Here is a 14,033-nt window from a genome sequence, read left to right on the forward strand (position 1 = left end):
AAAAAGTTACAGAAAGTTAAAAGGATTTCCTGCATTGTGAGAGTTGCCTCAACAAACACTAATAATTCACATAATTAATGTGGATTTACATTCATCCAAAACATGTTATTTCCAGTGGACACCACACTCCGGCCCAGTCCGATCATCAACACTGTACAGAAAGTGCTCCTGCTTTGTCATGTATAGTTCAATAGCACCCCCTATTGGTCTGCATACATGTGTCAGAGACTCAAGCACGTTATAATCTCTGCTTCCAGATTATGGTTGATGGTAGTGTGAGCACTTGTCTCTTGCAGGCCTCTCTGCTCTCGCAGTCATTATAAGAAAGGCACAAGTTTACCACAGATAATGGCTCTTTTTTTTCACATTAAGAGAGAGCAGTGTGACAGAGTCCCATGTATGAACAATGACCACCGAAAACTAAGGCATTTGAATAGAGTTCAGCCATCATCAATCCTTATAACCCAGAAAGGCTTCAGAGGATTTTGCCCCAAGACATCAGTGAATACCCCTGCTTGGTGGTGTTAACCTATAAACAACAGGTAATATCCTTGTGACACTAATGACACCATTAATAATGTTATTAATGTTTAATAATAAAGGAACTATGATATATGTGTGCAATTTTGGGCTACTTGCATTCAAAATAACAATATGATAAAAACACATTTTGTTGCTATATATGCAGCTGTCTCAATGAATATGACCTGGATGACTGAGAATCTTCATCAACATCCATCCATCCATTATCTACTAACCCGCTTTGTCCTGCAGTGCAGGGTATCTTCATCAACATATATATGCAATATATATTTAGCATAAAATACAGATAAGGACTGATTACTGATTACTTAACCTGAACCGTGATGCTCCATGAGAGTGGAGGATGATCCAATAGTTACATGTTTCCGTCATTAATACCTCAGTTAGTTTAAAGCTTATTTAGCTTATTTAACTTATAAGTTCATGGATTTCAATATAAATGTTTAAAGAAGAGCTCTGTTTAAAAAATATGAAATAAGATATGATTTGTTAAGGTTTTCATAATAATGAGAGGAAGAAAAAATACAAACATTTGTGTTATCAGAAACATTGATGGATATTAACTTCTGACATCAGTGTTTCTAATCTCCTCACTGCAGCCCAGCTAAAACAGGTCCTGTATCTGCTCTATTTGGAGCTAAATGAAATTCAGTTATGTCTTCAGGTTTCTTCTCCTCAAAAAGACCATGTTTGGAAAAGAACTGATGACAGCTGACTTTTTAATCTATATGCAGAGACAAAGTACATCAGCCTATTAGATCAGAGACAAACAGCTCAGTCTGCACAGGCCGGGGTCAGTCTGGTCAGCCTGTCTGCCTCGCCTCTCAGTCTGGGGAATGAGTGCTCACCCATGGCTGCTCATGCTGCACCTATCAGTGCTGTGGGGTAAACAGCTTCTGCCCGATCTCAGGCCGTAGCTGCAGAGAACGCAGTCCAACCCCCCACGGCCTCAGCCGCAGCCAGCAGCATTGATCCGGCCTCCGCTGTGGATGGACTGGCCTCTAATCATTTCAGAGCAGAATGCCTCCTCACAGGGCTAAGGTCAGCTTCAAATGTACACACATACACCCCACTGCAGTCATGTTAATATCAGTCCATAAAGCCTATAAAGCTCAAGATTCCTATGTTGCACTGCCTCGCTGCCTTTGTCACAGCTCTGTTGTCAGGGCAGAGGTATGTATGGCATGGCGGGGCTGCCCCTAAACCCTCCTGGAGCCAATGAATGAGAGGATGGACAGAGGCAAAGGGAGGAAAGCAAAGGAAATACACTCATCATCGTATTAAAGGAGAGCAGGACAGAAGGGTTGGAGAAGAGTGGAGAGGGAGGGAGGGAGGAGAGTGGAGGGTTGCAGTAATGAGGTCTTTGTTCTGGTTGGTGTGACTCACAAAGCCTTGGCCAGGGCAGCACAGCTTAGTTACCGTTACCAAACAGAGAGAGAGAGAGAGAGAGAGAGGAGGGAGCAGTGTGTGAGTGTGAGGACCGGGGGACATTTCTACACTCTAGTCAGTCCTTACATGTCCTTTAATGCAGCCAATCATGACATCTCAGTAGTGCTTTGAAAGCAGTTTATTAGATTTGTGTCTTGTGGATTGCACACAGCCTGAGAAGTTTTAAAGAAGTTACACAAAGCAGGTGTAGAAAGGGTTGATACTGTTCGTGGCATGGACCTCCGTGCTGCACAGGGGGAATATCTCTGAAACTATTGGCTGAATTCAAATCACACAACTGATGATCTCCTCTCTATCTAGCACCATCATCAAGACCATGTTCCTGCAGAATGAATGACATCCCTGTCAGCTTTACACAGAAGTACACATGTAGCTGCTCAACATCATCACCATGGTAACTTGATGTGCTGAAAGCTAGGACTTTATATAAATGTCCTAATTTATATGCAGACTGAAGCCAAAGTGTGAGACATTATATAAATATGTTTGTTTTTTATCAGTGTGACTCATGCATACTTTTTTGAAGGCATGTTTTTTTTAACAACAATAAAGGCGAGTTAAGACATCTGGTGGTGTGTAAAGCATTGTTTGTGTGTGTGTGTGTGTCTGACTTCAGTTCATGCAGTAAGCAGGATATCCTGTCCTCCCTGCTGCTATTGTGGAGTGGTCAGCCTGCCAGACGCTACCCCCAAAGACTGTCGCTTAAACACACACATACACACAACGCACATGCTGTAGCGCCATGCCAACCTGAACACAATGGAAACCACTGCCTCCCTATCGCCTGGTTAAAAATAACTGTTTTGGTAGCCTCAGACATAATGATTGTGTAGTAACAATGCTGTTTGATCAGCAAAAAATAGCCCTGTGCTATTCTTACAGATATCATGCCCTGCACTTAACAGCGTGTTTGACCCGTGCAAAAGTTGGCAGCAACTCTGAAGATGTCCATTTTGACCTTCGTGGAAGTATGGCAGTCTTGTTATCAGTCGTTGTGCTTCATTGTGACACTTCCTGGCTCTTGTGATTTTTTTTTTAGTTGACCTTGCAAAAGGAAAACAGTGAACAATATGACATTAAAACAAAAGAATGAGAGGAATGTTTCACCAGAATAAGAAAGTCCTTTTCCATTCTGCATGTTGACTGCAGATTTTTGGGGTTCTTGTGGTGAGTCATGACGTCATAGATAGATAGATAGATATTTCTGTCCTCTCCTCCTTCACAATCCTCTGTTCACACTCCTCCTCCTCCTCCTCAGCCTGACCGAGGTGCTATTGTCTCGTTTCCTGTGGCCGTACAGGCAGCCCACCACACGCCCACGCGCATGCACGCGCACGGGTGGCGCGGGTGAGCAGGCGCGGTGGTCTGTGGTGCGGACTCATTTCTAGCGGAGGGACGGAGCGAGTCCTCAAAGAAGAAGAAGAAGAAGAAGAAGAAGAAGAAGAAGCGGCAGGATTTGTTACTGGCTGAAAAACTCTTCCCATCAGACAGTTGTGCTGTTGTGTAACAGTTTGGACTCAGGAAATTCAATATGCAAGCTCCGTCTTTAGACTGAAGTAAAGCGGCAGAAACAAAATCTGGAGTTTTTTCTTTTGACAGCTGCGCCGCCGCACTGCTGCCAGACTGACAAACAACAAGTGACCGGGAGGAGAGCTGTCACCATCCGTCCGGCTGCCTGTGAGTGTGCTCCACACAACAGCCCGCTTCACTCTGTAGCTGACAAAAACATGCTGCTAGAAGCTGCTTTAGACGCCATAAAATCCTTCAATAGCCCGTGCTGTCATGTCCCGTAGACAACACAAAGGCATGTCAGAATTTTGTGTTTTGCGACTTGCTCATTGTTTGGACTGTTCAGGCTCTACAAGGCTTCTAACCTGCTGTCTGTATAAATGGATCCTGTATCATTTTTATGATTATTATTATTGTTGTTCATAAATGTCTTATATTGTCTGAACAGTCCAGAGAGGAAGGTACACTTTTATGAAACTATAAAAAACTAGATTAAAATGATCTCAGTGATCCTGACTGTATTAAACATTACATTAAACACAGCATCACATTAAAAAGTATATTAAGCAAAGCACAGAGGATCTATGTATTCATGGTATTTGTTCTCAGTGAACACACTGAAGCAGTGAAGATGTCCTGTTTGTTGGTCCTCCGACTTCAGCCCTGTCCTCCATAGCATGTGAGAGATAGGAGCAGCTGGATGTGAGCTGATCCTGAACTCTGTCTGTTCACATCAGCGGGTCCCAGAGGCCTGTTTGTGTCACTGCTGTGGGGGGAAGCCCTGTAAGTGTGCAGCTGTCCACAACTGGTACATGAAATCTGTACACACACACACACACACACTCAGGGTTGAAATCCCTCTGCAGGACTTGTAGAAGTCCTCAACATGCTTCAATGTGTCTTTGCTGCAGGTCTGCAGTACAGGCAGAGGTTCTCCTATCATTAGAGTTAATGGTCTATAGAATCCCTGCAGAAACATCAGCTGAATATGAAGCTGCCGCCGTCAGGGGCCTGGGCCTGAGCCACAGTACACATAACCCCGTAGTGTGTGTGTGTGTGTGTGTGTGTGAGGACTGACACATGTTGAGAGATTGCCTGCTTGTGTATTCACGTGCGGACACTTGGATATGTAAGTGTGTGCTTGGTGCAGATGGGTACAGTGAGTGCATTGTGAGGGCCTGGTGGAGGCGTTTTGGGAGGCGTGTGAAAACGCAGTAAAGATGTCACACTGCAGCTGGCACAGGACGGGCCTGATGGACTGCTCACACTCACAGTGCCACCTTTGTGTGTGTGTGTGTGTTAGAGTGTGCGATGAACGGACGGAGTGAATTTTGACTTTAGTTTTATATTTAATGTCAGAAATGCTGATCACCTCACCGCTGCATTGGATTTGTTGCATAACACCAGATAAGGCTAGTCTTGCATGGTAAACCAGGTGCTGTAGACTTTCAGGACCCCCATTAGGTTGGAGGACTTGAGATAAGAGATTGGCTAAAATCAATACAGCAGAATCTGAGTTGTCCGGAGGTTTGTAGTCATTTATATAGGCCAAGCTGGGTCCTGGAGCCACATATGTCAGTGATTTACACTGGCTTTGAAAATATTTGACCACAACAAAATCCCAATGACATCATTTTTTTTCTTTCGGATTTAGTCCTGAGCAAATGGAGACATTATACACCTGTTTTGCTGTGTGCACACTGGACGGGCCATGTGAAACTGGTAGAGTTTCTCCTTTGAACACTGAAAGGAAGTGTGTCATTGTCACTTTCATGTTCATAGTTTCTGCATTAATACACTCATACACATATTATGGTGACAATTATAGTTATTATGTAAACTTGTCTCTCATTTCCCCTGTATAGTTCAGAGATAATGCAGCAGAGTTTGCAGAGAAACACGACTTGTCATATCAGCAAGGCCCTAGCTTTGTCTGCTTCTACATATCAGTGGTTGCTTAGTCTCTGTTTTGCATAGACACACATAATAAATTATGTTTTTCAGAGTATCTAATCATATTAGAGAAGTTATTGGACTAACAAAGCCTTGGTGCATATGTATTTCCATGAGGGATGTAATATTGGAGGAGATGTTTTCCATAAAACTGTTGATTGTGGATGTGGAAAATCACAGCACACACAGCACATTGTGACAGAGGTAAGGTCAGAGACATTCAGAGAAAAGTCTGTTTCATTTTCTGACATCACACATTCTAATATTGCCTCATGTAAACAGCTAGAAAAGGGGCATTGTCTTTCACAATGTCAGATTATTGTGATTGGTAATGTTTGACAAAACAACTGTATTCTCTGCACAGCACTAATGGTGGGAGCAGCTCTTTGCTGCTTTTCCACCAAGCCAGCATGCTGAGTTATTTACTTCCTCCAGCTGGAGTTCAGCCATAGATTCTTTTCTGTACTTGGAAGTGGATTTCATATCTTGAACACTGTTCTATGAATGAATTTACAGTCCTCATGCTCATGTCTCTGGGAGCTGTAATTAGAACGAATAAATGCATTTATGTTCTTATAGTTGCTAATTTTAGTTGTGTGTACTGTAGGCTTCATCCTCAGGAGATCAGAAATTGTTTACGTCTTGGTCTGTAACCTTTATAGTGAGGAAGTGACTGAGTGCTTTTTCCTTTTCTCTCTGCAGGAGGACCTACTAGCCCTGCGGCAGTGCATCCTGACCGCCTCTGCCTCCACTCTTGTGACTAAGTGTCCATGATGACTTAGAGGGGGCTTGACTGGTGGGTCCCCTGCTGACACCTCCGTTCCCCAGATATCCGCTCTGACTCCCCCTTTTCCTGACGCCTTTTGTGTACCCTGTTTTTCTGTGGAGACCCCCCCCTCCTCCTCTCTCTCTGAGCTGTCACCATGGCCAGCCTGGTGATCAATGAGACCGGACTAGAGAACTGTGGGATTGACGACTCCTTCAAGTACAACTTGTACTCTGTGGTTTACAGTGTGGTGTTTGTCTTAGGCCTGATAACCAACTGCGCTGCCCTCTTCGTGTTCTGTTTCCGGATGAAGATGCGCAATGAGACCACCATGTTTATGACTAACTTAGCTTTATCAGATTTAGTGTTTGTCTTCACGCTACCATTTAAGGTCTTCTACAATGTTAACCGTCACTGGCCCTTTGGAGATGGATTGTGTAAGGTTTCGGGGACAGCCTTCATCACCAACATCTACGGCAGCATGCTCTTCCTCACCTGCATCAGTGTTGATCGCTTCCTTGCCATAGTCTACCCTTTCCGCTCACGTTCCATCCGCACACGCAGGAATGCGGCGCTGGTGTGTGCCGCCGTGTGGCTGACCATCGTGGGAGGAGGGATATCAGTGACATTCTTCTCCACCATCAACAGCACCAACAGAGCCACCACCTGCTTTGAGGGTTTTTCAAAGAAAACCTGGAGGACCTACCTGTCCAAAATCACCATCTTTATTGAGGTAACGACAGACGTGTACACAAGTGGACAATTATCTTTATCAATACTAATCAAAATGTTTTTGGTTTTGCTTCCAATCATTTTCTCAGATTGTGGGCTTCCTCCTCCCCCTCCTGGCCAACTTGGTGTGCTCCTCGCTGGTTCTGCGGACGCTGCGTCGCCCAGTGACTGCTGGCCATGGCTGTGACAGCAAGAAACGCGTCCTACGGATGATTCTGGTCCATCTGGGGATCTTCATCATCTGCTTTGTCCCTTACAACTCTATCCTCTTCCTGTATGCACTGGTGCGAACCCAGGCCCTGGCTAACTGTGCAGTGGAGCGCTTTGCTCGAACACTTTACCCCATCACTCTGTGCCTGGCCAGTCTCAACTGCTGCCTGGACCCCGTGGTCTACTACTTCACCTCAGAGAGCTTCCAGAAAAGTCTGACCCTGGGGGGCAAAGGGTCCGGCTCTCGGCCTGAGAGCATCCCCCGCAGCGACACTGAAACCCAGGACACAGCAAACACTCTCCCCAGAGATACACACACTGTTGCCAGCAATGGAAAAGAAGCAAAGACATCTGAGAGTCAATTCTGACAGAGAGGAACGAACAACGAGACGGGTTTGACAGGAACCCTGAACTTGGAAAAATAAAGCAATCAGCTGTTTGGTCCTGGAAGTGGCAAAACACATAACTCAGCAGATTAGTTAAGTCCTGAGGTAAGTCCTGAGGTATGGCCTGGGCTTTATGGATTAATCCAGCACTGGTGAACAGAGGAATGTATCTATGTTTATTGGGAGAAAAAAAACTACAGCGACAAGAGACCCAGCCACACCAAGACTATTGTGATAGCCCAGAGACACACAGAGGCCTCTAAAAGCCGTCATTCCTGTCAACAGATAAACCCACACAAATGCACTGGATCATGGATAAGATGGAGGCTTCCGCCCACACTGTTGAAGTATGCTGTTAAGGACTTTTATAAGACAATATGCGTCAATGTTATGACATTCACAGTGAATTATGCCGTCTTAGATATTAATATTATGACACTCTGTTGTGATAAGGCCTGTTGTTACTACTGTACAACGCAGCAGTGACCTGCTGAGTCTCATCATGTTGAAGTGTGAGGCCACTAAATGTCTGTTTTGAATTACTTTTGCGTGTCCATTTAGTATTTTTTTCCTCCCCCCGGCCTCGTGCCTCTTCTCTTGGTCAATCCTCCTTTTGTCAGCAGCACTGTAAAAAATCTGACCCGTGTAGGAGTCTTTTCTACTGGGATTCTCCGTTTTTTCACCAAGCAGGCAGTGTGAGCATGTCCTCTGAGCTGCTCTGATTTAGTCAAGGACCTTGGCCTGTGTGCTGTGTCACAGGCCAAATGCTTATTATGACTGGAGCAATGGTCCATTGTTTGCCTCTGAATGAGGTCTCTCTGTCTTAATCTGGCCTTAGACTGCAGATCTGCTCAAAGTCTCTTACACACAGCAATGTGCATACGATCCAAAGTACGGATGAACGCTGTTGACTGTTTACTCAAAATCATTGCCTCGCACTGCTTAAGCACAAACAGTAACGACTCAGCAGATCCAGGAGGATTTGCCTATATGACTACGTGAGCAAACCTGGGGAATGCTTTCGTCCAAAAAAAAAGTTTGCTATCACTGCGCCATCCTCACACAAGCATGCAGGAATAAATAGGTTATGCAGCAGATGCATCTTGTGCATTAAGTTTACCTTTGAGGAACTAAGGGCATGCAAAAATAATAAGATTTATAGAGAGTGCTGGCACCACTATCAAGTTTAATGATGTAGTTATAGAACGTGTTCAAGCGTACATGGCTTTTATTTCGTAATGAATGGAATAATGGTTCATCCGGGGAGGTCTAAACAAGCTAAACACTGCAGCGAGGTGGTTTTTCTGCTGCAGGCCTTTGGCGTGTATTGCTGGTGTGAACAGGGAGCAGTGCATTATGGACCAGCAGCAGACTATTACTGTATATACTATAGACTTCTGCTGTATACTCAGTGTTAGTACATGTTGTTTATTCATTCTTCTGGAGCAATGCAGAGTTGGAAATTCCTGGCCTTAGTTGGGAATGTTATACCTACTCCAGTGATATGCTCAGAGAAGGAGGAAGAGGGGAAAAATCTGGTAATCCTACCAGAACCCTTTGGTTGTGTGAGTGATGTGGCTGTGTGCATTTGAGCTACAGAGACAGAAAATGAACAGAGTTTGCTTGGGGAGGGCTCAAGGGTAGGAGAAAGGAAGATGGCTGTAGTTAAATGGGCAGGAAATAAGAAGAGTGGGAGTGCAGGAGTAGGCAAAAGCTCACCTTTAACCTGTTAGTGGTTTGTGTCAAGGAAGTGACAGCAATATAGTGACAGAATGCATATGATTCAAATGCCTCTCTATACTACAGCAGTCAGTTTAAAATGAAGATTGAAAAGGTCACTGCAGCTCTGTGAGTCTGCTCTGACACCTAGTGGCCATAAGATGGAACACACTGATTTTTATTAAGTTCCTTTTCTGTGCTACATGTGAAAGCTCAGCATGTTCCGCTGGTTTGTTTGCATGTTTCTGTTCAGTACTGTCACACACAGGCCATGCAGGTTCCTAGCCTGCGAACCTTGCACAAGGCATATTCTCTGGGTGTAATATGCATACCAGCAATGTGAGCTATGTGTTTTTTTTTTGTTTTTTTTTTTTAGATGTGACAAAACTGAAGCTTTAACCACACCTTGTGGAAATTCCACTTCCTACTGTAAGTAGTCTCAGAGAATAATATAACTGCCTTAAAAAAAAAACGTTTTAAAAATAATGCTGCAATCAACAACAGATAAAAAAGGAAGTGTAGAATCTGATAGGGAAGTGGACATTACATTACAGAATACAAACTAAATCTTATAGTACAGCAGCATATGTACACAGAAGCTACATGTATAGCCAAAAAAAAAAAAAAGGGGGATTTCCTCTGGGTCTGCTGCGCCCTCTCACCAGATCACCTGCTTCAGAAATCATCATCATTTCTCAGGTAAGAAGAGCTGTACTCTGTCACGTGCTGTCACCTTGCTTGACGTCTGCTCAGCCACTGTGACCAAACAAACTGTAGAACAGCTCTCGCATGTGAGAGGGCAGAGCCACCTCTTCCCCTTCCCCTCGTCACCTCAGAAACCCAGAGCGAGATGAGTCAGAGACTGCCTCACATTCGCTTTATAATCTAACCACAACAGTAACGGGTTAATGCTGCCTTGGCATGTACTGACAGGTTGTTTTTTTTTCTGACACACAAGTGCACAAGGAGGGACTGCTGTCTACCATGTTTGCTACTGTGCAGCTCAAGGAAGAGTGAGGAGCTGCTGAAACCATGTGGTCACCTTTGTTCATTCCAGACTCTGACCTCTCCTATATATCCGTGCAGAATATCTAGGGAGAAGACACCGAAACACAAGGTAATTAATTACACACTTTTAAAAATGCTGTCTGCGTCGAAGTGAAAGCATGACTGCAAGGCACTCATGCTTCACGCTTGGCTGTTGACGGGGCTTGTTGTGACTGTCTTTACTCAGCAGTCAGTCTAAAATCTGTATGGTGTATTTATCTGTATCCACGTCCACATATTACATTACTTTATACTTACGTTAAATAACCAGTCAATATAAAGGTTTTAGAGCAGCTGTTCCTGCATGTGATTAAACTGATTTACAGTGCTTTGATTTTAACACTACAAGTCTCACATTTGGAACAGGAAAATGACCGAGCTCAGTGTTTAACTTCCCTTACTGCTACACAACTCTGGATTGTAAAGGTAACGTGAATCCAACCGTTAACTGCGGTGGGCTGAGAGCCAAAAGTCCACTAACCTTCTGTCAAGGCAGCAAAAAAAAAAAAAACTGTCACTGTTTCTCTCTTCCCCTCATGGGGCCAACATAGGAAGGGTGTGGACTTGTCTTGATGGAAGGAGGAAGGGTGATGTCTCAATGATAAGCACGGTAAATGTTCTGTCTACTTGTATTTGTTTCCTCCTGCAATCTTTGGCCATGTGTGATTTATTGATCTATATACCAGTATTGCACCCCCATGTGTCACCCAGCTCACACCTTGAACATACGAAAACATATTTTATATTACACAAAACAGGCACAGCTTGCTATACATTTCCTGTGGCATGTTTAACACACTGCACTTTCTCTAATGTTTGGGAAACAGTTTGTAATGTTCCTTGCAGGGACTTTTGGTGTTAAATTATTTAGCTCTGAGCAATTAGTCTACAAATTGTTACGTTAATCACTACTTTTTGTGATCTAGCTCTATAGTTCATCAGGAGCATCACACTCTAGAGGATTGTTGGACCACTTGTCTCCCACACAAATGCTACAACATGGTCAAAATCCATTTGTCTATAAAGCCACAAAAAAGCTTCCTGTTTTTGTTGTTTGTCTTTGAAATCACCCAGTTAGCCGCAAACTTCTTTGTGGTACACAGGCTGAGAAGTATTGTTTTTCTGACGCCATCTGAATCTTATCTGACGCCATCTGTTACCTAGATAGCAGCTGGGTAAGCAGTGTTTCTACGCATGGTGGTAAAAGCAGCAAACATATAGGTATACGATCGTAGCAGCATGAATACCTGTGGACTATTTATTATTGTTTATTGTTTATTAATCACAATAGCTATTGCAGACATGGTGGATTTATACATAATAAAGAGCTCCAATACATGAATGAGCTGGCTCTTCTCTTTGTGATACACTGGAGCAGATGAGGTTAAACACCTGCCAGAGATGGGACTGAAAGTGAATGAGATCCTGGTGCCGACTGCTGATGCCAGTTTTAAACTTTCAGTTTCAACTTTTAAACAATATGAGAAGTCCCTAAATGTAAATACATCTTAATTTAGTAGCACATGGGCAAACTCATCTTCCTCATTTGTTAAGGGCGATACAGTCAATTACATCCACCTGTGTGACTCTATAAAACATCATGAAATAATGGTATTACATAATACAACATATTACTGTTAAAAAGACATTCACCAGTAAAGTATTCCTTACTAACAGCAGTGCCAATAACTTTATTTGAGCATTATTATTTTCACAATTTCCTTCTCTCTGTTTTTTTCTCTTTCAGGATGTTATGACATAAAGGACTTATCTAAGTGTCTGTGCGAGATCAAAATGGTTTTGAACGTGACTGAGCGTTACTTGCACAACTCCTCCACAAGTTGTGGCCACAATTTTACAAGCTGGGAACAGAGCATGGAGAAGATGTACACCTACTTCTACCTGCTGCTCTTCGTCCCCGGGCTGCTGCTCAACACCACTGCTCTCTGGGTCCTCTGCAGACACATTAGGTACTCACACACACACACACACGTCAGAGCACTGAGTGCAGATCTGAGCTGCAGCTACTGTAAGTGTTCTGTCTGTTGTTCAACAGTAAGAAGACAAAGGCCGTGATCTTCATGATAAACCTGGCTTTAGCAGACCTGGCCCACATCCTCTCTCTGCCCCTCAGGATTTATTATTACTTCACACATACCTGGCCATTCGGTAAAGGCGCCTGCTTGTTCTGCTTCTACCTGAAATACCTGAACATGTACGCTGCTATAGTGTTCCTGGTAAGTATAGTGCAAATATTCACAAAAGCCAAAGCAGGGCATTTGGATGAAAACTTTCTTTTTTTTAGTTTAGTTTTAAACTAACTGTAAATCTTTTTCTTTCACTGTTTTTTTTTAGGTGTGTATAAGCGTGCAGAGGTGTGCCTTCCTGCTTGACCCGTTCTCTGCTCGTCGGTGGAGGCGTCGTTATGACCTGCTGATCAGTGTTATCGTATGGGTGGTGGTTGGCCTGGCCTGTTCCCCTTTCATCCTGATGAGGAGCAGCAGCAGCAGTCTCAACGTCAGCGTACACACAGTCACAAACACGTCCTTCACTCTGGAGGCCACCTCCACCCAACAGCCCGTAGCTTTCACCAAGCTCTTAATGCAAACAGTGAGCACGGACCCTGGCAGCAGATTCAAAACCAGTAAATCTAGCTGTTTTAAGGACTTGCCCATGCGTCGCCTGCCCCTGTCTTTGGTGGTCACCATGACGACGCTTGCTGAGCTGTTTGGTTTCTTGCTTCCTTTTGTCTGCATCACTTACAGCTCCGTCCGCATCGCCTGGTCCCTGAATCACAGAGAGACCCAGGATCAACCGAACAACAACCCTGGATGCAGCCGGCTGCAGTCAGTCACCTCCACCTCTCAGACAGACAAATATCAAGAAAAGCAGGCAAACAGGGAGAAGCGACGCGCCCTGCGGATGGTGTTGAGCTGCTCTGCTCTCTTTCTGTTCTGTTTTGCTCCGTATCACCTGAACTTTATGCTCTATATGATGGTGTCACAGGGCATCCTGTCCCACTGTTCCACCAACCTGGCCGTGCTTCAGTTCCACCCTGTGTCTCTGTGCCTGGCGAGCTCCAGCTGCTGCCTCAACCCTCTGCTATATTATTTTCTAACAGCTGAATTCAGAATGCACCTCACCAGGCGCACCTCCTCTTTCTCCTCCTCACTCCTCTCCTCCCCTACTCCCAGCTCCCCAACCAGGCGCCCCGTGCAGCAAAGACTGATGAGCATGGAGAGCAGCTGCTCTGAGAGGGAGTAGCATCATTCAGAGGAAATGGAAGTGAAAACAAACTGACAAGATAACATGTTTTTACATGTTACAGCTGTTTGAACACAAGCTGACCCTTGAAGCACTGACCTTAAGTTGAGGAGGTCAAACTGTGAGAATGTACGCTTGCATTTCCTGCATGTAACATCAGCACTGACTGTTTTATAATGTTAAAAAAGTGGCTTCTGTGCAGTCTTTGTAAAATCATAAAAACACGTATAAGCTATGTAATATAATCTGCACATAAATGTATGTCAGTTTTACTGTAAATTAAAAGTGCTTTCTGTATGTGTGACTGTGTGACTTGAGGTTTCCTACAAATGACAGCAGGTGCCATGTTCGTCCGTATTGTACTTCCTCTCTCAATGCAAAGTGGCTGGCAGCAGTTGCAGCAGAAAAAACCAGTAACTGCCAAAGCCCTGAGGTCGGATGTTAAACTGAAACTC

At 44.1% G+C, this 14,033-nt stretch overlaps 2 protein-coding genes across 8 annotated transcripts; both read left to right on the forward strand.

Moving 5' to 3' along the window:
• The first annotated feature begins 3,363 nt into the window (after window positions 1–3,363).
• On the forward strand, window positions 3,364–8,091 carry lpar4 (lysophosphatidic acid receptor 4). The gene is made up of 3 exons (XM_028416519.1): window positions 3,364–3,669; window positions 6,157–6,953; window positions 7,042–8,091. The coding sequence occupies exons 2-3, from the start codon at window positions 6,378–6,380 to the stop codon at window positions 7,528–7,530; spliced, it is 1,065 nt and encodes a 354-aa protein (XP_028272320.1). The 5' UTR covers window positions 3,364–3,669; window positions 6,157–6,377; the 3' UTR covers window positions 7,531–8,091.
• A 1,843-nt stretch (window positions 8,092–9,934) lies between these two features.
• Window positions 9,935–13,877, forward strand: p2ry10 (P2Y receptor family member 10). Of its 7 annotated transcripts, XM_028416513.1 has the most exons (7): window positions 9,935–10,384; window positions 10,681–10,740; window positions 10,866–10,924; window positions 11,241–11,316; window positions 12,062–12,284; window positions 12,371–12,551; window positions 12,670–13,877. In XM_028416513.1, exons 3-7 carry the CDS (start codon window positions 10,913–10,915, stop codon window positions 13,576–13,578), a joined length of 1,401 nt encoding a protein of 466 aa, XP_028272314.1. In that variant the 5' UTR covers window positions 9,935–10,384; window positions 10,681–10,740; window positions 10,866–10,912; the 3' UTR covers window positions 13,579–13,877. The 7 variants fall into 7 exon arrangements, with proteins under 7 accessions (XP_028272314.1, XP_028272313.1, XP_028272312.1 ...); XM_028416512.1 differs by lacking the exon at window positions 10,681–10,740; XM_028416516.1 differs by lacking the exon at window positions 11,241–11,316 and having other exon boundaries at window positions 9,941–10,384.
• The last annotated feature ends 156 nt before the right edge of the window (window positions 13,878–14,033 follow it).

The sequence above is a fragment of the Parambassis ranga genome, chromosome 10 (genome assembly GCF_900634625.1).
Source record: "Parambassis ranga chromosome 10, fParRan2.1, whole genome shotgun sequence".
Taxonomy (NCBI): Eukaryota; Metazoa; Chordata; class Actinopteri; family Ambassidae; genus Parambassis; species Parambassis ranga.